General features: G+C 35.8%; 2 protein-coding genes and 4 long non-coding RNA genes across 6 annotated transcripts; all 6 read left to right on the top strand.

The window, feature by feature from the left end:
* The first annotated feature begins 1,532 nt into the window (after window positions 1–1,532).
* On the top strand, window positions 1,533–3,765 carry LOC114540430. The gene is made up of 3 exons (XR_003689058.1): window positions 1,533–1,569; window positions 1,698–1,802; window positions 3,725–3,765. It is a non-coding gene; the product is annotated as an uncharacterized LOC114540430 (long non-coding RNA).
* On the top strand, window positions 2,229–2,904 carry LOC114540429. Its single transcript, XR_003689057.1, has 4 exons — window positions 2,229–2,269; window positions 2,474–2,547; window positions 2,701–2,750; window positions 2,871–2,904. It is a non-coding gene; the product is annotated as an uncharacterized LOC114540429 (long non-coding RNA).
* Window positions 3,766–11,100: 7,335 nt separating the features above from the next.
* LOC114540413 lies at window positions 11,101–13,430 on the top strand. The gene is made up of 3 exons (XR_003689046.1): window positions 11,101–11,139; window positions 13,238–13,319; window positions 13,392–13,430. It is a non-coding gene; the product is annotated as an uncharacterized LOC114540413 (long non-coding RNA).
* A 590-nt stretch (window positions 13,431–14,020) lies between these two features.
* Window positions 14,021–14,542, top strand: LOC114540420. Its single transcript, XR_003689050.1, has 3 exons — window positions 14,021–14,053; window positions 14,126–14,234; window positions 14,505–14,542. It is a non-coding gene; the product is annotated as an uncharacterized LOC114540420 (long non-coding RNA).
* A 5-nt stretch (window positions 14,543–14,547) lies between these two features.
* Window positions 14,548–17,361, top strand: LOC114540414. The gene is made up of 9 exons (XM_028560603.1): window positions 14,548–14,587; window positions 14,747–14,788; window positions 15,124–15,198; window positions 15,566–15,612; window positions 16,051–16,138; window positions 16,221–16,328; window positions 16,472–16,512; window positions 16,795–16,872; window positions 17,064–17,361. The coding sequence occupies exons 5-9, from the start codon at window positions 16,055–16,057 to the stop codon at window positions 17,131–17,133; spliced, it is 381 nt and encodes a 126-aa protein (XP_028416404.1). The 5' UTR covers window positions 14,548–14,587; window positions 14,747–14,788; window positions 15,124–15,198; window positions 15,566–15,612; window positions 16,051–16,054; the 3' UTR covers window positions 17,134–17,361.
* A 965-nt stretch (window positions 17,362–18,326) lies between these two features.
* Window positions 18,327–24,595, top strand: LOC114540415. The gene is made up of 3 exons (XM_028560604.1): window positions 18,327–18,496; window positions 18,912–19,191; window positions 24,384–24,595. The coding sequence occupies exons 1-3, from the start codon at window positions 18,493–18,495 to the stop codon at window positions 24,454–24,456; spliced, it is 357 nt and encodes a 118-aa protein (XP_028416405.1). The 5' UTR covers window positions 18,327–18,492; the 3' UTR covers window positions 24,457–24,595.
* The last annotated feature ends 741 nt before the right edge of the window (window positions 24,596–25,336 follow it).

The raw sequence follows: 25,336 nt of genomic DNA on the forward strand, positions 1-25,336 counted from the left end.
ATTTCGTACTGCTATGATTACCCTAAATACGATCCCTCATTTCATACTCCTGCTGACGTATGTGATCTCATATAACACACCAACAATTACACTCTCGTCCAGCGTTATTCCTATTAGCCAGTTCAATACATCACATACAGCAAAAGAAGAATTGTTTTTTTAAGATGATATATTTTTCAAGGTTATCGTTGGGGGTCCATTGTATAATGTTGTTGACGAAGAAGTAGAAAGCAGTCATTTAAATTCCTCGCTGCGTCTCCAGGTGAAATATTTCTCTTTTTATTTCACTTTACATTTTTGAAATATCTCCAAAAGCTTATATTGTCTTATGACTGGTTCCTTGCAGGAAATTTAACCGAAGCTGTGAGTTTTAATGTTCTGTCAAAATTTGGATTAAGGCTGTTTTCCACTCACGTGTTTTTCATACGCACGTACACGCACGTAAAAATCTAAATCCTTATACATGTTACCTTTGAAAAAACTAAGTGAATAAATCGACCTAGATGCATGTTAATTAATAAAAATTTAAAAGCATTTAAAATTCTCCGTATGTGTACACGCGTATAAAAAACGCGTAAGTAGAAAGCAGCCTTTAGTGTGAACTAAACGATTGCTAGGCTGCATAGTTACGTTAAATGAAAACATTTGCCCATTTCGGCTGCTAATTGAAAACATTTAGCAAGGTTTAAAACGTCTGCAAACAACACGGTACATTTAAACTGGTTTATCCAGTATAGCCAAAGGCAAAAAGTATGACTTTAATAAAAATACCCTATCCTGCTACTGTTCTGTGCACAAATGTACACAAAACACTAATAGTACTCCCTAAAAACCGCCGTAACTCCAGCCTAGTCCCAGGCCTCTCATTGCGCGTGTTTTATATTTTCGTCACGTCACCGAATGAAACGCGCGCGAGAGGCCTAACACAAAATATTTTCTAATCTTAACGGCCCGTTTAATGTTGTGAACTTGAAATTAGAATTGTTATTAAAGTAAATGTTTGCAATTTACAACAGTAACCGTTATAAAGGAAGCGAGAATAATTTAAATTGGTGGATTGAAGTTTATTATAATCATAAACATGTACGTACGGACTCGAGTTTACTTGATAGTCGATAGCGTTGACGGCGAGCGACATTGAAACGTTTGTATGAATATTTCGACTCCTGGCAGTATAATCAATATCCCGTAGCTTATTTCAAGCAAATGTTTGACTAACGACGTCGAACAAGGCCAGTTAACCGCGTCGTAGATCGTAAACTGACCTCAATACAGAAAGTGGGGACAAAAAGTCCCCACTTTAGCCTCTCAGTTCCCGCCTCGCCGCGTATAAGGAACGTTATGAAGCCTAGGGACTAGGCTGCAGTAACTCTGGTTGCTGAGTTGACTGGGTCCGAATCCATGAAATGGTAGTTTTGAAATTTTCCCGGCAGAAGTACGGCCGGAATATTAAGTCTTTTAAACTCCAATATATATTTCAAACGATTTTAAATATTTTGTAGGGACTTTTGTCGGAGAATAAAGAAAGACTTATCATTAATGCCATCACAATGCTCATTGCTCACGAAGGTATTGTATATCTTTGCCAATAAATTTATTTAGTGTTCAACCCTAAAATATACATATTCTGAGTGCTATTACCTTCGCAGGTGTTCTATATATACATAAAATAGTTAAAAAGTTTCGTCTATTTGCAGGAGACCAAAACAAAATATGAGATAAAGATCTCGAAGCACTGTTTCACGATTTGAGAAGTTGGGTTCGATCCAAAGCAGGTTTCGCGCTTTCACAACGCTCACTAGGTGAGAAACGTTTATCTTTAACCACAACACACGCTGTTTACTCAACCAGTTCACTTGCGTGAGAAGGTTGGTGTGAAAACTGTGAAAGCTTTGAAGAGGAATAATGAAGCCGTGACTCACGCCGCTGTCGACATGTTGTGTTCTCTGATGCAGGTAAAGACAGGGCTTTCCTTTAAGCGGCCAAAATGGTCAGACCGGACATATTTAAATTTAAAATAGAGTATTTCGTTAAGAATACAGCGGCGAAATTTCCGAGCTAAATAGATGCAAGAAACGAAATACGTAAACTCAGCCAACTTTGAAATTTGCATGTTAACAGGATCCAGTTTTATCGAAACCAATTCTGTTGTTTTATATAGCCAACGCACGATAACTATGACATTCGAGAAGAACAGATAAACAAAAGCTCTCTGTTATCCTGTGAAAAATTTCTAAGCAGTTTGTTGGGAATTCTCACGATAAATGTGGTAAGATGTGCGGTGTTGGCCTATAATCTATGCTGAACCCATGCATTTTATTTTTCCATCCCTCTTGTATGTATACAGCCTTGTTTTGGAAGAGAAATTCCCTTGCAAAACTCAGCAAGTGATTTGTAGCAACTGCCTTTCTAATTTGGACTACCTTTCTAATTAACACAAGAAATAGATTAACCATGAAAACTTTTCTTCTAGAATCGTTCTACTGGGGTTTTAGGTATAAGTTGATTGCTTGATTTTCTGGCGTTTGCTCTGTGTCCTCTTTACAGGTAAAGTTCTGGTTGCTTTGCAATATATCAAAATAATGGGGGGTGCAGTTGGACATTCATGTTAAACTAATAGTAAGGTGTGATTGCTTCTAATATTTTGAATCAACTGATGTGGTCTGTTATAATAAATCGACTATTGCATACTCCTCTTAGTGAGACAACAGACGATGAACAGTTTGGGAAATTACTGGAGAAAGTTGCAGGTATGCTACAAAGAAATTTGAGGAGTTTTCATTCAACTTGCCTTCTTGGTAGTTTATGGCTCTTTGACTGACGTTGAAAGTTGATTAAATTGCCTTTCTCTCTTTACATTTTTGGTGAAGTTTACCACGTCCACTAGCTTGACCCATGCATGGGAGCAACTCATGAAGTCTGTTATTTGTTTGTCTTGAAATGGGTCATTGCATTTATCGATTGTTTCAGGTAAGTTTACGATAAAAACTGCAATAAATAGTACCAATTGTACCATTTCTTCGCTTATGTATGTTTTACTATTGCCCCGCTAATGGTTCTTACCAATCGTGGTTTTGAATTCGTTCCTCAACAATTTCAGCATCCGTCGACAACAATTGTGAAAGGTGCTGGCATGGTTCTGAAGGCGATAATCGAGGTACGTTTTATTCATTCATTCCTCCATTGAGAATTTTCTGCTTTTGACAAACGTCATTTATAACGTTCTGCATTTTTTTAGCAGTGATGAATGTACATATTATTTCAGTTGATATTTAAGAGGTTTTAAAGGGTCTTAATTTCGAGAGGTATTATACACACTTCAAATTCAAGCCAGGAACAGTTGATGGAAAAATGAGTCAACTATAGATCCTCCGGTAGGAATCGCTTTTGCGATGCCGGCGCAATGCTCTTGTCACTGAGAACGTATAGTTGACTCATTTTTCCATCAACTGTTCCTGGCTTGAATTTGAAGTGTGTATAATAATACCACGCGAAATTAAGACCGTTTAAAACCCGAATTAGTGTGATATATTAACAAATTGTTGCAGATGTATAGCTTCGATTCCATCCGGAGCACCTGAGTTGTAGTTTAGCAACATTCTTAGATTCATCTTAAAACTTGTGATTTTATAATCCTCTATATACTAGCCATCTGTAAATAGTTCAATTGAGACTAACAAGCATACTCCATAAGTAATTTATAATCTTTATTGTTGGCATATAGGCAATTGAGTGGACATCTTGTGGCTCTCTGGACAACTGGTCATCCAACAGCAATGGCATTACTTGTGAGAATAATGTTCGTATTAAAGTAGTTATGGTTTTTAATGTCTAAAATATACAATAAAGTTTAAATGCGAGATTTCCTGTTCGTAAGTTTTGGTTCATAAACAATTATGTAATAGTGACTAAGTGGTATCAACTGCTTTGGTAACTAAACTCCATCATTCATCCTTAAACTGTCCCACTGACGAAATAATTAAAAGGTAATTCATTCAGAAGTGTAAAACCTTTTTGTAAAGAAACAATTTTGTTGGAAAGTTTTTATCTTTCCTTCAGCCACCAGAGACTAAAGAAGATCATTTATCAATTCGTGACACTGTAAAGCTTGCAGAGTACGTTTTAAGGCAACAATCGTGTTCCAAAATTTCATAATGCATGCTTGTATGTACGTATAAGCCTGTTATTTCACGTGCTATACTTGTCTGTTAGAGCTCTGGAAAAGCGAGAGGAACGTCAAGGAATCAACTTGAAGGATATCTCTCGCATTGCAGGACAAAAATAGGATTCAAATCCAGGAAAGATGTAAGAATTTAAATCCAGTTGTTTTATTACAAGTAAGTGTTCATATTAAGAAAATGGGAAAATGTTCTAGTCGTTTGAAAGATGAAAAAGCAATGGTATTTAAACGGATCTTTTTTACAGATTCAGTCAAGATTTGAAAGCGTACAGCCTGATTTGGAATTACAAGGTGAGTCTCAAAGCTAAGGTTAGTTTCCGTTGAAAATATAGGAAATGAAAAGGTAATGGAGGATTTCCTGTCGCTATGAGTATAACAAGACAAATTCAATAGTCCTGACCTCTTTCTCTAAACTGTTCTCGTAAATGAGTTTGAAACAATTTTTTTTTTTTCAATGTGACAGACGTGAGAGGAACTTCTGGGGCTCTCGAATCTGAGATGCGCGCATTTGCAATGGAAAAAGATCTGAGTGGAAACTACGTTGTTTTTTGGAATCACCTTTAGTTTGAAGTCCTGTATGAATGGTTACCTGATCAACTGAAAATAGGTTAGTGATAATCCTTATACTGCTCTAGCTTTTTAACAGTTCTTCTTAATAAAGCCCCCCCCTATCCCTCGATAGCAATCAAACTCAGTAACGTATCTCTCCTATCAGGCGATCACATCGAACGAATATGCATCCTCATTGACACATGTGGTGGGTTAAAAACGCGCTAGTTCTTCCGATAAATTAAAGAACAGTTCCATATACTTTTGTACGTGTAAAACTTTTCGCTTGATTTTCTTTTAAATGTGGGAATCCGACCGTGCAGCAAACATTAAAATCAAGCGATAACACTAAACTTGATTGTGATAGCCCTGAGTATATACCGCTATGATAGCTTTGTTCCTCATAATGATATGCTGGATTCCCCGTGAATTGCTAGAACATACCTGAAGAACAGCTATAAACTTCAATTCTCAAAGATATGTTGCGTACCATGTCTTTGGATGAATGCGGGTGTAAAGCGCGGTTACAGTTGGTGATAGGACATTTTCCACTAGTGAGTCTCTAATGAAATGAGTAATTTGTTAAACAATTAATCTTAGTCACACATTAAAAGTTATATATGACCGCATGGAAATGATGTGATGCATATAACGTGAGAGGGTAATCTGTAGGAGCCTTGCTTATTAATCCAGCTAACCCTGACTAATCCATTTATTTTGTAATGAGCGAATTTTTGCCCGTCGGAACTATAGGATACAGAGTAGGTCTTCACCCACTAATTATAATTACGGCGACTTTGAGTGAAATCGCTCCGACAACATCTTTCTTGCCGAAGTCAATTTAAATGCATTGGTCCTGGTAATTTTTCCGTGCAGATCAAGAAGCTGCCTCATTTAAGCGACCATGTCCTGTCGACTTATCCGCATTCCCAACACTTGTTGCTATTATCTGGGATGTTATGTGTCTTCAGTACGGGGGGCGATAATTAGTATCAATTATTCTATCTTCCGGCACCAAAACACCATCGAAACAATCATCAACAAAAATGAAACGATAATGCAGATAATTGTGCCATATATGGGGCCTCCAGAATTGAAACCAGTCGAGGTACAGCGTTATTTCAATTGATTTTGTGAAATCTTTACTGGGCGTTAACTTCGAATTTTATCACATTCCCATATAGGGGAATTACTGAATAAAAATATAATGTCCAACAGTCTTAATATGACATAATAATAAACTGAACATATACCATGTAGCCTGCAATATTTACCTTGCTTGGTATGTCAGTCCATCAAATCCATGTATGGCACAGCGATGGATGGAGGTGTAGTCAGTGATAAGAGAAAGGTAATAATTGTTAGCGATTCCTGGGTTGCCATAATTTATTTGATCTAAAATTGAGAAACAAGGAACAAGTAAATTAATCCCCGAGCGGGCGCGGAGCGCCTGCGAGGGTACTAATTCCGCTCGGAGATTAGGAATTACACCCGAAACCCGGTAGAACATAGGCGAATCCGAAGTTGTCCAAATTCTTTGTCATGGACGGTCGACGTTGGGTGGTTTTGTAAGTTATGCGCATGCGCGAGTAACGTCTGGTAATCAACGAACGTTCTGATTGGCTAAGACAGAAATTTTGTATTTCAATGAGAACGTCAGCAATTTATATTAACTGTCATTTCGTAAACAGTTTTGTAAAAGCGTTTCATAAACTTTGTGCAAAGAAAGTAAAACGAGAAGAAACAAGATATATGAAGCATGACAGTTAGCAAAGATGAACAATAATTCATAATCAGCAAACTTATAAATGTTCTCAAAGACATAATGTACGTGTTTACTTTGTTTATTTCGTATTTGTTTCGCGATAAGAATGAGCCGTATTTGTATACTTTTCAGCTTTGTATGCCGTTTATTTGTTAAATTTTCAGCTTTTTATGCAAACGCATAAACCTGTGAAAGGCTATTACACCTTTGCTTTAACTTCAAAAAGTGTTTTTGAAAGTGTAATTTGAATTTTGGTATCAAAAATATACACTATATTTATAAAGTATAAAACTTTTTGCCGCCGTTGTCGACTGCAAAATACAGAATAAAATAACATATGAAGTTTAATTTTTCTTTGTCTGTGAAGATTTTGTACTGTTTTAATCGTTCGAAACTTCGATTTTAAACCGTTACTTAATTGCTGGCATGGTATAATGCAGCGGGCAATGTTTACACTAAATTGAACGGGCAATGTTTAGACTAGCTTTATGATTATTTTTGTATCGAATGATGGAAACATTAGCTATAATATACTCGGTAAAATATAATAAGACTGATTTGAGTTTTGTGTCATTTCATAATATAAGTTTAGGTCAGGTTAACTCAGGAAATTGTGTACTTGGTTTAAAATAGCGAGGGGTTGCTGCATGCATGTATTTCTAGTATATTATTGTCCATAGTTGTGAGGCTATCAGCATTGTGATATCCCATGCAGGTTCGTGCGTACCGCTACCGTGGGACAACATTCCTTAGCGAACAAATAGTACTTCAGTGAATTGCTAGAACATACCTGAGGAACCGCCATAAACTTCAATTCTCAAAGATATGTTCTATATGCAATAGAATCTACAATTGAGATTACAAGAACATCACTTTCACACAATTGAAACTATAATTGTATATGAATCACAAGGCCCTATACTGTATAGTAACAGCATGTATTTTGTGACTTCTATAACAAAAAGAATATACAGAACAAAATGCAGGCTGTTTTCTTTCATATTCACATAATACCCCCAACCCCTGTATATTGGTAATTGGCAATTACATAATAGGAAAGGGAGAAAAATAAATCTATTTTTAATAACACCAGTGTAAAATGAATGACATATCGAATTGTACAGCAAAATATTGTGTAGGCATAATTCTTGTCATGCCTTCCATCACCAGATATCATGAAATTATCTTGGTTTTTTATTGTTTAAATTAATCCGTTTAATTTAAAAGCACAAAAATACCACCAAAATATAGCTGAAGAAAAATACTTTAACCCAATCGCTTCTGTTTTAATCCAGAAATTAATCAATATTGCTGTTAACCTGACACTGCAGTGCAGCTCTAAAAATCATATCAAATTACACGGGATTACAAACGGAAATATAACTCGCCTTTGGAATTTCGTTATTTTCTTCGTTATTTTTTAACCTGTCGTCTTTTAACCGTTACATATAAACTGAAAAAGCTTTAGTTATCTTTTCTGATAGTTTTTAAGTCAGGATGGGCAGAAAAACTCGAAAAATATAGCTTTTTTTATTTGTTATTGTGTATAGCGAGGCGTTGCTCAGCCGCACGCACATGTGGTTGTCACGTGAGGTTAGAGGTATCAAAAACGTAACGTTGCCTACCCCGTGGGGGTAAAATAAGCCCGGTAATCGATTTCCGGGGTAAAATTGTCCCTAGAAGTCATAATTGTCAAATTTTCGCCAATATGGTGATAATTATATGCACATTTTCCGGTTTCCATTTGTAAACACGTTTGTTGGAAATATCACTACAAATCGCCAAAGCGACTGTATTTCAAGTAAAATAGATAAAAATATTGATCCCAATGTATACTAGAAATATTTGGAGGTTTTTAGGCGAGATTTTTGGAAGGCTTTGCGTATTTTCGCTTCTCTAAAATTCAACTTTAAAAAGTACAAGTTCGGCAATAAATATCTTGGCTTATAGGAAAGCTTTTGAAATGAACTAAATTTATACAAATAGGTAAATGTTTTTTCTTTGAGATAACACAATTTCTGGTTGATTTGATAAAATACTTCCAGATAAAATCGAAATTATCTGTGTGCGCCGTTTACGAGCAGACAGCAATGAGTTTAGTGGTCTCATATTTATTAAAATGGGTGAAGTATTCGCACAGTAATCACAAGTTTAAATCAGCTTACCACTTTGAAATATCCTCTGATCGGACGTCTAACTGAGAGGATCCCTCAAGTGCCGCATCCTGTCCTGTTTGAGAAGTTACGAGAACTTCGTCTTGGGTATTGGTTACTCCTTACTCTGTTGGAAGTTCCATTCTGTTGTATGAGGACAACACTTGTAGTTGGTGTGGTGAAAGGATGCAGATTATCCGTTGGATGTTGTGCTTTTGTATTAGAGACGGACCACATTAGATATCAGCGCAAAATTGACACATTCATGGGAATCGAACCCAATCTCCTAAAAAGGAGTATCCAAAATGTGTTCTTTGTGTGGCCAGGAAAAAGCGAGAGCTACAGGGCAACTCGCAAACCGACTGGCAGACAATACGAACGTACAACACAAAACACACAACCGACGACACAACATCCAACAACCCACAACCCACTAACTCTGTAGCTGAAACGACAAAAAATATGGTGAGTTGTTCCTAGAAAAGCAAGCATTCACAATTAGCTTGAAGGCAATTGTGGCTAGGGTTTAACTGACGGCATGGGTTTGGGGTGGCTTCTTAGGGTTGGATACTGAAACTAAACTACGATCGTCTTTGTCTGAAAAACACAAAAAAAGTATTAGTAGCTCCCTAGAAAACGAAGAGCAAAACACAGTTAGACAAGCAGTGAGCCGTGTTTCCAGATACGGGGACAGAGATTCTTAGCTAACAGAGTGGCCACGGGGATCTACTTCTATTAAAAAAATAATTACACATACCTTGATCCGACCTAAAAGAAAGAACTCACTCACCTGAAGAAAACGGTTGCAGACGGCTCTGTTTTATAGCCTGTAGGCTCTTGCATAATTCAGCAAAATTAAGACAACTTGATTGGTTATTTCTGTGCACAGGTCAATTTGTCATTGGTCAATTTTTGTACTCCACGATTGGTTCAATAAAAACCAATCAGATTGGTTAATCTATATTCAAATTTTTATCCCGTTTCTGTGATATTTGCAAGGTGATTGCACAACAAATGTTCGATTTCACACGTTTTGGAGCATATTCCAAGCCAATGTATCACAGTATGTGTGTATTTGTTCGATTATTTCTCTGATGAAGTTCACAAAAAATTACAGTTCAATCATTATTAAAAGGCTTTATTTTCCCACTAGCTTCAGAACCCCATCGAGCAGGAAAGTCGGAATTTAAAAGGCAAGTAAATCTTTCAAACTGTTGTAGCATTTGAATTATGTGGTACATTAAACTACTGAACCTTTCAGAATATTGTCGAATTGGGCATGGCATGGAATAATAGTAAATATAAAAACTGACAAAATCGCAAATGTAGTAAATTTCAAGGCTAAATATCGCAAATTCCAGTGGAAATATGGCGTTTTACCGCCATGCATACATAGCTATTCACAGGTATGTTATTCACGCGTTTTATATATTCAATATTACACATCAAAGCGGCCTAATCCTTAGGATATTGCCCAAAATGCAAACGAAAACCGGTTGCAGTGGTTAATATCAAATATTCAGTACTATTTTGATATATTTAGCGTCAAAATCGAGCCTTTAGAAGATTTTTGCCGATTTTTTATATAAACATACCTGATGATATGAATTATCGCATCACCGGCAATAATATTTCATTATAATAAAAATATGGAAAACAAATTCGGGCAAAAAGCCGAAATTCTGACCTAGTTCCTATTCGAGTTTGTCTTAAGCACGTGCTTACCAACGATTATCGCTTAGCACTTTCATAAGTGTTGTTTAAATGCTATTTCTTCGATTCTTTTGCACATCCTAGCCCAAGAATAACTCAGAATTACAACAGATTGATAACATGTAAAATTTGGACATTTTGAAGACAACAGAGTACCAAAAAAGCGAAAAGATATGGAATTTCTAAAATATATCTTGCTATGGGTGAGTAATTTGAGATAACAAAGCAACCTATTATTTTGATTATAATTTTTACTTATAATACAAATGCAGGTTATAACTATATGCTGGTTGGAATATACTATTCAAATAATCGTTTCAACCGCTATCATTTAGTGGTATTCCGGGGTCTTTAGCCCAAATATTTCTGAGATATTTAATGTCTTGCTTCTGTGCAACATTATTGTAAGGAGTAATAGCCTATTTTGCTGTACAGTTCCATTTATCAATCATTTTACACTGGTGTTATATAAAATATAATTTTTTTATTCTTCTTTTCCTATTATGTAATTGCAGAACGAATATTCAATATATTAATGTACCACATAAAAACTCATTATGACAATCGCTATCGGACGTCTATTGCATCGGAGTTACGACTTGTGGTAAGCCAAATTCAATGTTATTTCTCGCGATTTTTCTATGATGTCTTACATTGTGGTTTTTTGAAGATTCTACAATGTTTCCTCAGTCTGCGAGCTGAGAACATCTAGGCCTTGTGCAAGAAAAAATTGGAAAAGTTAAATTCACTTCGTATGTTATTTGTTCTGAAAGAAAAAGGTTGGTTAATGATGATAGTGCAACGCATGTCAGGTATTCTGCTTTCAAAATTCCTTTTTAGCTCGCCTGCACTTTAGTGCAAGAGAGCTATTGCTATAGGCTTGGCGTTCACGTCCCCGTCCCTGTCCCCGTCCGCGTCCACACTACATGATAAGTAGAATGTTAAGATGCCACTTTTATTTTCCCATTATTTTCAAATTATCTACTTAAGGAGTCTTTTGTTGCAAAAGAACCATTTACCAGGGGGGAGTGAACATTATACAACAAAATATAATGATAAGGTCAATGTTAAAATGCTATATTTTTTGTATACTTTGGCTTTACATCAGAGGAATCATTATCAATATAAGTCATCAATATGCATTGTGACTATTTAGTGCCATTTGGTACACATTTATACAATAATAAAGAGAGTTTTGCTCAAAATTATCAAATGATAAGGTGAATGTTAAGCTAATTAACATAATGATAAGGTCAATGTTAAGATGTTATATTTTTTAAATATTATGGCTTTACATCAGAAGATTCATCATAAATAGAGCTCATCGATATGTCTTGTGACTATATGGTGACATTTAGTACACATTTACACAAAAATAATGGGAATTTTTTTCAAAATTATCAAATGATAAGGTGAATGTTAAGCTATTTAGCATAATGATAAGGTCAATGTTAAGATGTTATATTTTTTAAATATTATGGCTTTACATCAGAGGAATCATCATAAATATAAGTCATCGATATGTCTTGTGACTATTCAGTGCCATTTGGTACACATTTATACAATAATAAAGAGAGCTTTGCTCAAAATTATCAAATGATAAGGCAAATGTTAAGCTTATTAGCATCATGATAAGGTCAATGTTAGAGTTATCCAGAGTTATCACGCTCATTACGATTTTCAGGGCTATTGTGTAGCCCTGTTTTTTTTAGTTCAAATTTGTAGCTGAAACATATTTAACGAAAGTATTTGTACAACCCTAAGCCATATGAGAAACTTTCAAATATTTTCACCTGTATGCTACCATTTGTTTGTATTGTACATGTACAATTATAAATTATGAGATTGTGTTTATAAATGATTATGTATATAAAACATAGTCCAATGTTAAAGTTTAAAGAATATTGTCAGATAATTCGCAATTACAAGCTTTAGCACATAAGTATTTATAAGTAGAAAGCCGATATGCTTGGAATACAAAGGCAAATGGCAACGCATGTGACATATATTTGCATATTATTTATGTAGATACACATGCAAATATATTAAAAGCCAGTTAAATTGTAGACAGGGCCCTTTGAACTACCTATAAGATTTATGTACATACCTTTTCGTTGTTTGATGCATAATCCTTTTTTGTGATAGATTTTCATAAAGCTAGGCGCACACACGACGATTTTAGTCGGCTGATTCCTGTCTAGATTGTCTAGATGGATGTTTTCATCAAAATGTGGCGACTGGCACTCTATACTTGGTCATAATCACTGAGCTATAATTTTATAGGTCAGTGGTCATAATATTAGACCAAGTAGACTCGCGTGCACGCGCGAGGCGCGAGCGCCGCGAGAAGGAAAAAATGTCTGGGCAAGGGCTTCCTATATGTCTAAACCTGAATAGACCAACTACCGTAAAATCGTTGTGTGTGCGCCCGGCTTAAAGCAGGGACTTTTGCCTGGTCCGTTAACATACCTGTTGATATCACGTGCGCGGATTGCGAGAAACGGAAGAAATATTGGTCACAAATAAAACTAATGTAATTCCGAGGCCAGTTTTGGCCAGTAATTCTGAGGTCACAACTAATATCTGAAGTTTGTGCTTAATATTACCTTCCAACGCGGATTTTAGCCTTGTAATTTGTAATAAAAAGATCGGTAATTTGTGCTTCATACAGATACCTTTCATACAGAGTTTAGCCTTATTCTAGACAAACAGTGCCGGCGAGCGTTAGGTGATTTCAGCACCTCTCTGGTTGCTTTACCGGTAGCTAATGTCAATTGGGGCCATGCTCTGTTCAGCCACCTGTTACCTCTACTTTTTGGTAATAATGTGATTAAATTCAAAAAATTCAAATTCAATACATCCTCATTTTTGTTTTAGTTCTGCAGAAGATAAGACAACCGGGATTGTCTCACTGCTTTAAAACGAGGCAATGAATGTTATTCTTGTGTGCTTACAACAGGTAAACTTTTCCATCATAATATATCATCTGGTATTAAGTTTCGATTGAAGTACAACTTTCTTGATTTTCTAGAAATTGGAATGGGAGGTGTTGTATGTTGTTCTGAGAAACTTTCCAGAGGCACTGCAAGATAAAAACTTGATACATTCTTGAAAGCACTACTTACGTTTAATATGTACAGTGTTATCTAAAATGGTAAGGGAAGTAAAGTTGTGCACTTTTCACACCAAAATCATGAACTAAAAATTTTACTTTGCATTCAGGTTTGAAATTATGATTTTCTTCCTGGATTATTTCGTGTTCCTCATGATATGCGCCGACCTCATTTGTACGCTAGAATTTTTCAGTACGGTTCTTATCCTTCAGTTTTTTGCATCTATCATAATATCTTACCATAACTATACCAAAACCATACTATACCATAACCATACCACAACATATCATATAATCATATCGTATAATCATATCATACCATAACTAACCATAACCAAATCATACCATACGATAACCATATAATTCCAAAATTATATCACACCATACCATACCATGACCAAATCATACCATACGATAACCATATCATACCATAATTATATCACACCATACCATACCATAACGAATTTATACCATAAGTGTATCATACCATACTAATAATTTAATTGGATATTTTATTGTAACATGTGAAGGTATTAACAGAGCTGTGTACGTACCACATTTTCATTGGTCAAGATGAACAAGTAAGAACCTGCTTGACTTTATTTTCAGCCGTTGTCTGTTCTCGCTTAAACGTTGTTGTATATTTCGTCTAGTTTTGTCTGATGCGTACTTTGCAGATTAGTTTGGTTGCTCATTCCGCGACGTTATGCGTATCCTGTCTCACCATATGTATGTTAGAAATGCCTTGCCAGTTATGGCAAGGTAAGGCTACTTAAGATAGTCTGGAATTTGAGACTTTTTTATGTCCATTAGCACTTTGTAAAGAATGAAGTTGATTTAAGTAATTGCAGCGTTTTATAAGTTTATTGCTTTGGAGATATTTGAAATCGTGCCTTGATAATGCACTCAGTGAATTTACAGAAATGTATTTCAACAAACTCCAGCCTAAATGTAACGTCTCTTGTTATGCGAGATACTCCTTCACAAATACAAGGTTTTTTGAGCAATAATTTCTAAATTTTCGTTCCTTAGACTGCTCCCAACATATCTGGAAAAGTTTACTAAACTTTCGCCAACGCCTCAAGTTGTCATACCACTGTTAGAATTTCTCTCTGGTATGGTTCTTAAAGTTTCGTAAATTAAGAAATCTTTTGCGAAATATCAATGTACCCCCTAAAGAGAGGATTCTGATTGAGCAATTCTGCCGCTAACCATAGTTGATCGCCTTTTTGTACAATCAGCTGTGTTAAAAATCTCGTATTTCTGTTTACCAGATGATGGAGATTTGGATAAACAGGAAATCGCATACATAAAAGGTATATGTATAGCTTTCGGTTGCCAGTCATGATATCAGGATTGAAACCGCACATCAAAATGGGCCTCTTGTAAATATAATCAATAAAAATATACCTGGAACGTGTAGTAGGTGAAGCCACGAATGGAAATTGAGGAATACTAAAATGGTGGCTAGGAATATTTTTGTATACCTCTTCTCAGCTGTACGCAGTTCATTGAACAGCTAGTGATTTGCATCGGTTATCAAGCCAATCAGATTACGGCTAGTTCATTTATAATACCCAGCCTCCTCTTTTGACGTGATTTGCTAGCCTGATTTCGTATTATAATTGGGTCAATTTTGTTTATTTTCCAGGCTTGGTCTTGAAGCTAGAGGAAGAATTGCATACTGTAACATCTTCATCCTCCAAATAATTACACATCCCGGCAGGTGCAGTATACAATTTATTTGAAAACATTGTTGAAACAAGCATTATATGACTGCAGCCTCGTTAGAAATGCCTTAACTTTTGCAGTCTTTTGTCTTTTTGTCACCCAGTTACATTTTCGAACTTCTGGTCAAAGTACGAAATCACTCGAGAAAGTGATTTCATTTTCCGTTGCAAGTGAGTTTATGAAGTGGTTTCCGAGCTTGTTTCAACATTTCATTTGTTAAATTTGGATGTGCAAAGAATTTTAGGCGATTATCGAGTTGGAGCAAGCTCTGCATGATTCAATATGCCAGTATTGCAGCAACCTATTGTTAAAACTGGGAAATGAAATGCATACATTATTTAAGCAAATCTTCTTCAATGTAGATCAAATTGGTGGTGCAATACAAAGACAGTTCGCGGACGCCTTGAAAGTACGTATACAGTAGTCTTTGACATGATAGAAGACTTAGTGGTAGAAATTTGGGGAAAGGGCTCGTATGTTGATATTTTTTGACGTTTATTGCTGTAATAGCTTTCTTGTAGCTCCACTTATCTACATGTCTTCAAGCAGTCGTTAACCTGGTTTCCTTTGTGTCGTAATTGTTGTAAACAATCATTTTCGTAAACAATCATTTTCACGGATAAAATCTAGTCCAATCTTTCCACATTATTGCATCCCAGGTAGTTTTTCAGAACAGCGATGCATTAGGGTCGAGCGAAAAGAAAGATGTGCAACAAGCTGGCACATTTACGGTGCAATCATCTCAACCTGTGTGTATTAAAAGTAAACTCTGCATGGCAGGTAGTTAATGAAAAATGAGACAATTCATGTATTGCTGTAGCCAAATTAAGTTTCTTGTGTTTTTTAGGTTCATGTTCAACAGCAAGCGAATGACGGTTGGAAGAGGAAGCAACTGGATGTTTGGTCAACCAGCAAAGCAGCTGGTGGCGACAAAGGTGATCAATTACGTCCACCATAACATTAAGCTACAAGATGATCTTTTGTATAGTCATTTTTTAATAACGGTGATTGATTTAGGAAACCTATAAGGGCTTACCAGTGGAACTTCAAAATCTACATGTCATTAAGAAACATCAGATGTTTGTTGGAATCCTCAAAAGTTCTAAACTCTTCGTACAAAAACAGGTAGAAATTTTTTAGTATATATTTTGAAAGGAGAGTCTCTAACCCCTCATCGTTTCTGGATTACTACTACTTTGAAGCGGTGTACATGCAATAATACCACTACACTATCAGTGGCAATTCTAAGGGCGTCCCCTTTTCCACAGGAACAACGTGAACTACTTGACAAAAATGGGGATTGCAATAGGTAAGTTAAAAAAATTAAATCGTAGGAAAATGTCTGGTTTCATATTACCTTTTAATATAAAATTTGTGTAGGTTCGTCCCGATGAATTGTTCGTCTCTTGTATAAATACAGCTAATGTGATTTTTATACAGATTAATCTTACTGGACCTTTTGATGGTGCTTCCTTAGATCGAAATTCTAAATCGGTTAGGGTTTTGTGTGTTGTTAAAACTGATATAGGAACGATATTTCATATCCTAGTCCGTTACGTTAATTCACAATGATTATCCTTTGTTTTGTAAGAGTTTTGGTCTATGGAACCGACTTGAGACACAAAAAACTATTTTTGTTGAGCCACGACGAAAAAACGAATTTACAGAGGTTAGTTCTATTGCCATCCAGCGAAATCTTAAGACTAGACTTTTTAACAAATGAATATATAGTTAAACAGTTCATCTGTACGTTTTTACGAGGACGAAAAACGGATCATTTTGATCAGGAGGTTATGTTCAACTAAACTCGCAATGAACAAGCTGATTGAGGTTTATCAAAGGATTTATGGTCTGTTTTAGGCAATGGAAGGATTTTATGAAAACGTTTGCAACCCAGAGAACAAGGGTGCTGTTTCTTGTTGTTTGCTAAAGAAAGGTATGGTGTCTACTGTATTTTTTCGACGTATTAATACCAAAGTCTTTAAACACATACATTTAAGACGGCTTGTCAAGTTTAAAACCTTGTATAGTAATAAGCTTGTTGGCGAATCTGCTAAAAACCTGTCAGATTTGGTGGAAATAAGTAATAATTTCATGTCCAGTGTCCGCGAATATAATCCTTGATTCAAATCTTTTAGTATAAGCAATTAGGTCAGGGTTAGGGTGAGGTTAAGAATTAAAAGTTAGGAATAATTTCGTGCATCCTGGACATGAAACAAGCTATGGACATGAAACTATGATCGAAACATACAAGTCAAACACATCCTGATAACAGACCGTCAAAAAAATTGATACGAGCCTCGGATGTTTTACAAGAAACTCCTGTGTTTCTCACGTTTAGGTAAGCAAAACCGGGAAACGAAGATTTAACTGTTGAAATTGACGTTTTCTATTGTTTTATGTTTGAGACCGAACGTATGTGTGCCAGGATCAGGTGACCAGCTGTGCATTCACCCCCAGGTTCTTGAACAAGAAACACACACGGCCAAGGCAAGTGTAAATGACTTCATTGACCGTTGGTAAGTAGGTTTGTAGCTCAAATTCTACATACCATGTACCCATTTTCTTACACGGTCGATACACTGAATAATTTACTATCTACTGTATAGGTGCACAGGTTGTATAACCACCCTCGCAATATTTTGCCCTTAAAATAAGGTAGTAATCCCCACAGTTCATGAAAGTTCTCTTGACTATTTTCAGAGGCATTTGTGCTGTACAAAGGTGTTATCATGCAAAGACGTGTCATTACTATAATTTGCTGCAACAAGGTACTACCACTAAGAGATGTTTATATTGGGCTATTCGGCCATTGCCATTGGCGTATACAGTATCGTCAGATATTGTTTGGTATTCACTATATTAAATATACACACTAAATTTAGGCTCAACTCAACATATATATGCATGAGCGATATACTTATGCTGATCGGATTCATATCTCTACAATTACGTGTAACTGCAGGAAATTTAATCGGAACTTATTTCATCCTACAGCGATATACCAGTGGAACTTCAAAATCCACATGTCATCAAGAAACATCAGATGTTTGTTTGAATCCTCAAAACAGTACCCGACTCCGCAGTTTTAAATTCTTCGTACGAAAACAAGTAGAAATTTTGTAATATATTTTGAAAGGAGAGTCTCTAACCCCTCTTCTTTTCTGGATTACCACTATTTTTAAGCGGTGTACATGCTATAATACCACTACACTATCAGTGGCAATTCTAAGGGCGTCCCCTTTTCCACAGGAACAACGTGAACTACTTGACAAGCCTGGGTATTGCAATGGGTAAGTTACAGAAAAATAAAATCGGAGAAAAATGTCTGGTTTCATATTATCTTTTATTATAAAATTTTTAATATCTTGAAGTTAATTCTTAAAGAAAATTGTACTACGAGGATGGTTGCTTTCGGATTTTGCGGGAGAATTTAGATAGTTCGATCCTGTGATTTCATGAGTCAAATTTCGCCAGTGTAATATAGTACAAATCAACATAGAAATTCGTATCGTCAATATCGTCAATTAAAGAAACAATAGGGTGAAATGTCAGTATTTTCAAACAGCTTTTGGAAATCAACAGGCAAGAAAACACGTGCTTTATATGTAATAATATAGTGCCTTTATCTATTTCACTTTCCAATCTGACACTGGGATAGTCCGGATGTTTTGCAAAATAAAAGCAGCCTTCTTTCTTCATGTACAGGTCCCTCTGTTCTCCAATGTACGTCACTTCCGGTGAAAAAGCCACGAAAAAAAGCCAACTTTGAGGCCCGAATAAACGAATGCGTCATCGAAGAAAGAATGCGTCAACAGCGCGCCATAATTAAGCGTTCGACCGCATCTGAAGCTTTACCTCGAAAGGTCGCAGAGAGTGTAACAAACGAAAACTGCTCACCGAGAAACATTCTGCGAAATGGTGCAACATTGCTAAAGAAGCAAGAGATCTTAGGTCTCGCCTACAGAAACAAACATATATTACGCAGGTATATGAATTTACTATGCTATAATTGCAACTATTTAAGCATATATAAATACAGATCCAGATTGGTACTGATGGTTGAATGGCTGATATTGGTTGAGCAGGTAATGATACTGTTTACCAGATAAGGTTTTTGAACAATCTGGTGGGAGGTTTCAGTGTGCAATTATGGGCAAAATCCAGGCAATTATATATGCCATATCTTCACCACTTGGCATAGCCAAGATTTAACTTCACAGTTGTGAAGTTAAAATACTTTTAAGGGTCATAAGTAGCTTTCTTGTTTTTCAAAGCTTTTTTACGACAGTTGAAAAATTAGGTCACTATCCAGTGGATAACTTTATCCATGCACCTTTTGAACAACTGGCCCCAAGGCTGTAAACAGGATTTTTGCCAGGGGGGCACTGTGTGTGTTGAGGAACAGGTGCCCCCCATATAAGGCTTATGTCATCACTGATATAGTGCAAAATTACATGGTTTCTTCCAAAAATATATAATACAGGTGCTCTATAATAGTGCTATTAGTTTTTATAAAGCTTTTGTAGATTTCAATGAATGTAGGTGACAAATGAAGAAATCCTATATTAGATGTCAACCATATTATAGTCCAAAAGGGTTGCTGGGGCAAACAAACCTCATGATCTGCTGCCAGCATTGTTTTATTTTTTTATTTGCGCTGATGCAAACGCCGTTCAGCAGCCTTCAAGAGTTTTACTAAACAGATTATTGCAATGGACATTTCTATAGGCATATCGTCGATGCCATTCTCTAAATTTTAAAATTCACAATGAAACATGTTGATATCCACATATTAACTCTAAGGGCCTAACTCTAAGGGCCTAACTCCACGGGCGCCTTTTCTCGGCGAAATGCGAAATATTTCGTCTGTTTCTTTTGAATTTTGACCGCTTGAATCAATTAATTATGCATCATTGCTCACAATTCAAAAGAAGCAGGAGAAATATTTCGCATTTCGCTTGAAAATTTAGCCCGTGGAATTAAGGCCGAAGAGAAAAGGGGTGGGTAAAGAAAAATTTGAAGGTACCCAAGGGTGGGTTAAGAAAAAATGGAATAGTGGTTGGGGTGGGTAAAATTTTTTTAGCATAGATAAAATTTATATTATTCTTAAAATACTGAGACTACATGAAATACTGTACAATAATACAATGTACTGTTTTAGGATACTGTCTGTCAGTCATTCAACATCAATGTTATAAACAAGAGCATCCTCAACTGAGGAAAAACTTGCACATTCCACTTGCTCAGCCACTTGTGCTTCATGCCTTTCTTGCACAATCCTTTTTTCCTTTTTTAGTTTTGTTCTGGTTTCTTTATCTCTCCTGGCCCGTCTTCTCTTTTCAGTCTTTCGAACATCAGCTGCATCAAACCTCTTCTCAAGTTGATGCATTACATGCTGAACATCATGCATGATCTTTTCAATTCCATTCATCATTTCCTCAATTTGGAAAATTGATTCACAAATAAATTTAATCAATCAATCAATCAATAAACTTTATTTGCAGAGGGTTAAAAATATTACATAGCTAATATACCTGGTAAGTCAAAAGACTTATCTTCCCCAGGGCCCTCACTATTTAGTTAAAAATACAAGTTGAAGTTATTTACAAAAGGTAAAAAATTGTTAATTACTAGTTAAAAAATAATTAGTTAAATATTTCCTCTTAAAATCGTTTAAAGATACACTTTCTCTAATGTTTGAACTTAATGTGTTCCATATCTTTACACTACTATATCCAAACGTGTTCGTATATATCTGTTTATGTTTTCCTGGAGGCAAATACAGATCATTTGCAGAGCTTGATCGGGTTGTCCTTGTATGAACTTGTCTGACAAACCTAAACATATTTGTCATATAATCCGGACTTAAATAATTTAGACTTTTATAGACCATAATAGCTTTACGATACTTAATACGATCCTCGATAGGCATCCAATTTAAGGTTAAAAACATATCTTTACTGGGGTAACGATTATCCGTGATGTCTAAAATTACTCTGGCTGCTCTTTTTGAGTAAATTAATCTTCTTAACATGAGGTGAACCACCCCAAACAATGGAACAATAATCCATGTGTGGAAGAATGTGCGCATTAAAGAACAGTTTCCGTGTCTGTAACGGTAAATATCGTTTAATTCTACGAAGTAGAGCTATACTCCTATTCATCTTTGAAACAGTGGTGTTTATATGATCTTCCCAGGACAAATTGTGATTCATAATGACGCCAAGTAACGGTTTTGAAGTAACGTTTTTCAGTGGTTTATCGTTGAGGCTAACACATATTTGTCATATATGTTAGCCTCAACGATATCAACAAACACATTAATTTCATCACCAGCCCATGAATTTTCCTCCATATGTTCATTATAGAGTTCCTTTTTCCTTGACAACAGTTGATCTTTCAAGGACTTTAATGAACTTATAGTTCCATTAAAATGCTCAACCGCACGTTGGCTTTTGGAGACATCATCTACCTTAACATCTGAAGGGAAGTCATTGTATCTTTTCCAACAAATGGGAATTAACAATTGGGAATCAACAATTGGGAATTAACCCTTCCTGAAATCCACTTACTACATTGAGCCTTTCCTCGTTTAACACAAGTCGGCTTGGTCGTCGTTGGTGTTGTATTCATATTTATATCATTCGTGCCTCCAACGATGTCAATCGATGGCTTTTCAAGACTAGAAAGAGCTTTCTTGAATTTCAACAAATGACCAAGCCAACAATATCAAACATTTGTTGTTTCTCTTCAGCATCCATGGTCTTGATCAACTCCACATCGTCAAAGCCAGTGTCTTTAAAACGCTGCAGATATTCCTCAGTAAATTTCAATGAAGACATAAAATTTTCGAACGTTAAATTCTCAGCCATCTCGAATATTCACTAGATTCTCCTTCAAAACAAACAACGTGCCATGTGATTTACAGGAATTCGAGGACAACTGGGATTAGACATGATATTCATTATAATTCCCATGAATTCCGATGATGTAAGATCGGGTCAATTTCAGTGCATGGTCAATTTCAGTGGTCAATAATAAATAAATCTCTTCTTGCCAACTTGCTATTATAATACTCAACATAAACGTGCTTCTCGACCAGTTAATACCAGTGTGTGTAATTTCCACGGCTTTCGATTTGGTGGAACATTGACAGGTATACTCGTCAATACCACTTTTTGTGATATTGTATATAAGCAAACTCGGTGGGGTTGTTAGGAAAAAACCTGAAAGATGTTGGGTGGGTCAGGGAAAATTATTGATGTTGAATGGGTGGGTAAAAATTTTTTTGGACTTTGGGAGTTTCTCTTCGGTCCCACCCCCGGCCATTAATAATGACCGGTCCCTTAAGACAAACAATTTATGCATACAATTTCAAAAATTACTTACCCTTTCATGATATGAAGAGAACACAAAACATATCCACTACATTTTTAACATATTTCCCATTGCTGGAAGCCATCTTGTTCCAATCGCGTGTTCCAGTTCGAGTTGATAAACATAAAACAAATGATTCGCGCGGCCTTTGCTCTACAATGGAGATTACAAGAACATCATTTTCATACAATTGAAACTATGATTGATATAAATCACAGAGGGTCTATACTGTAGTGTACTAGTGTACAGTATGTATTTTGTGATATCTATAACACAAGAATACAGAAAAAAATACAGGTTGTTTTCTTTCATATACACATAACACCCTTGTAAGAAAGCTCCATTTTAATGAGATTTATCGAACTAGGATATGTGCGAATTTGTTAGTTTATCATATTCCACAACAATTTCAAAGATTTACTTGCCTTTTAAATTCTGATTTTCCTGTTGGACGGGATAGTGAAGCGAAAAACATTTGATGAGAATATTCGAAGTGTATACAGCAAACAACAGCTGAACATCACGTGTTTTAGTAAACGAAGTTTGGCTGTGAATAGCCATTATAAATCTTCAATCTCTTACACCTAGGTTGAAAGAAAGCTCGATTTAATAAGATTTATCGGACTAGGATATCATGGCCGTAAAACGCCATATTGCCACTGGATTTAAATTTACTATTTGCGAATTTGTCAGTTTCATATTCTACAACAGTTCCAAAGATTTACTTGCCTTTTCAATTCCGATTTTCGTGTTGGACGGGATAGTAAAGCGAATTGAAGAAATACGATCATACTGTAATACATTTGATGAGAATATTCGAAGTGTATAGAGCAAACAACAGCTGAAATCATGTGTTTTATGTAGAACGAAGTTTGGCTGTGAATAGCCATTTATAAATCTTCAATCCCGTTTACACCTAGGTTGAAAGAAAGCTCCATTTTAATGAGATTTAACTAGGATCATGGCAGTAAAACGCCATATTGCCACTGGATTTAGATTTACTATATTTGCGAATTTGTCAGTTTATAATATTCTACAACAATTTCAAAGATTTACTTGCCTTTTAAATTCTGATTTTCCTGTGGACGGGATAGTGAAGCGAAGAAGTACGATCAAGTGTATAGAGCAAACAACAGCTGAACATCACGTGTTTATGTAGAACGAAATTTGGCTGGGAATAGCCATTTATAAATCTCAATCCCCTTTACACCTACGTTGAAAGAAAGCTCCATTTAATAAGATTTATCGAACTAGGATATCATGGCCGTAAAACGCCATATTGCCACTGGATTTAAATTTACTATATTTGCGAATTTCGGTCAGTTTATCATATTCTACAACAGTTCCAAAGATTTACTTGCCTTTTCAATTCCGATTTTCCTTTTGGACGGGATAGTTGACCCATTCAAGAGAGATGTAAGAGTATTATTTAATTTTGACTTATCCGCCGTTTAAGCTAAACGGCATTGATACAACCGGGCCCGGGACTATAAGTAAATGTGTGGAGCTGTATTATTATTATAAATGCAGACTGTCTTAGAGCGTTTTGAGATCGTTTAGATTGTTGTACGAGAGTTGTTTCATGAAATTGTTGTAAATTGAAAATAGAAGTAAAACCAGCGTGTGCAGGTTAATTTACTGAAGGAAGCTTGCCAAGAATTTAGTGAAAATATTTGACAAACTTTAAACAGTTTTCATTATTGGCTGAATACCAACTGTATATTTACGGTCTACACAAAGGTCTCGGAGATGTCAATTTCAAAACAAAAAGTCAATTTCGTTTAAACTATGTACTTAAAGCACGGTTTTTACCCTGGGTGACACATTGGACGAGACGAGGCAGCTCGTCGTGAAGAGAAGCGTGGCGTCATAGAATTTCACGTCGTTGGGAACTGGCTGCGAGGACAGCTCTCTCAAAAGAATATTATGTGGTTGATTGGCTTGACAAAAAGTATTTTCATATCAACTAACGCGAATGCCGAAAGAATATATGACGAGATTGGTTTTGATCAGTAAGTGAACCAGTAAATTTTAGCTGCAAACTATTGGCACGGTCAAAATGGATGCGCTGTGCTTTAAATTGCTGTGCATCAAATTGGACGCAGGCACCAATTTTAGCTGTCCCGTGCTAATAAATTGACTACATCATTCTATAAAGAGCTTCTTGCTAATTTAGATGTTTTGGTTGTTGAATGTATGCAAATATCATCGTAGATAAATTGTACTGATAATTTGCTCACTTTAACTTAATCTAATGATCTGCCATCTGAGCCACTTTGTTTAGCAACAAGAGAACGAGACACATTTTTACGGCACCCATGTATAAAAACTATCGCACAAGGTAAATTTCATTCAGTCTCGAACAACGGGTTTTCACTTGTGTTAAACATTACAGACATTAAAATAATCTCCGGTTTTCTTAAACACCGTTTAAAAAATTGAAATCTGGATTATAATCACGCATTCATAAATGGAAAAAATTGCGATTAGCTAGTATTTTTGTCCAATTGGCTTCTAATATCCGCTTGCATTAAAATATGTTTGCTAATTTGCATGCTAGCCCGGACAAATAATTATGATCTTATTAACTCTCCTTCTTTCGGCGTTCTGTGAATATAAATTGTTTTTAAATGCAAGCGTAAATTGAATATACTAACCAAAGCCAAAGCGTAAATTGAATATGTTAACACATTGAATTTTTTTAACATACACTCGATCTTTTTAATTTTAAAATGTCGTGCCAGTGGTAGGCA

Source organism: Dendronephthya gigantea, unplaced genomic scaffold, assembly GCF_004324835.1.
Source record: "Dendronephthya gigantea isolate DGI-Jeju-01 unplaced genomic scaffold, DenGig_1.0 000234F, whole genome shotgun sequence".
Lineage (NCBI taxonomy): Eukaryota > Metazoa > Cnidaria > Anthozoa > Malacalcyonacea > Nephtheidae > Dendronephthya > Dendronephthya gigantea.

Coding starts and splice junctions, on each gene's coding strand:
- LOC114540414 (XM_028560603.1), top strand. CDS start 16,055: ATGTTCAACAGCAAGCGAATGACGGTTGGAAGAGGAAGCAACTGGATG. Junction 16,139..16,220: donor AGCAGCTGGTGGCGACAAAG/GTGATCAATTAC, acceptor TGATTGATTTAG/GAAACCTATAAGGGCTTACC. Junction 16,329..16,471: donor AACTCTTCGTACAAAAACAG/GTAGAAATTTTT, acceptor CCTTTTCCACAG/GAACAACGTGAACTACTTGA.
- LOC114540415 (XM_028560604.1), top strand. Junction 19,192..24,383: donor AACAAACATATATTACGCAG/GTATATGAATTT, acceptor ATGTACTTAAAG/CACGGTTTTTACCCTGGGTG.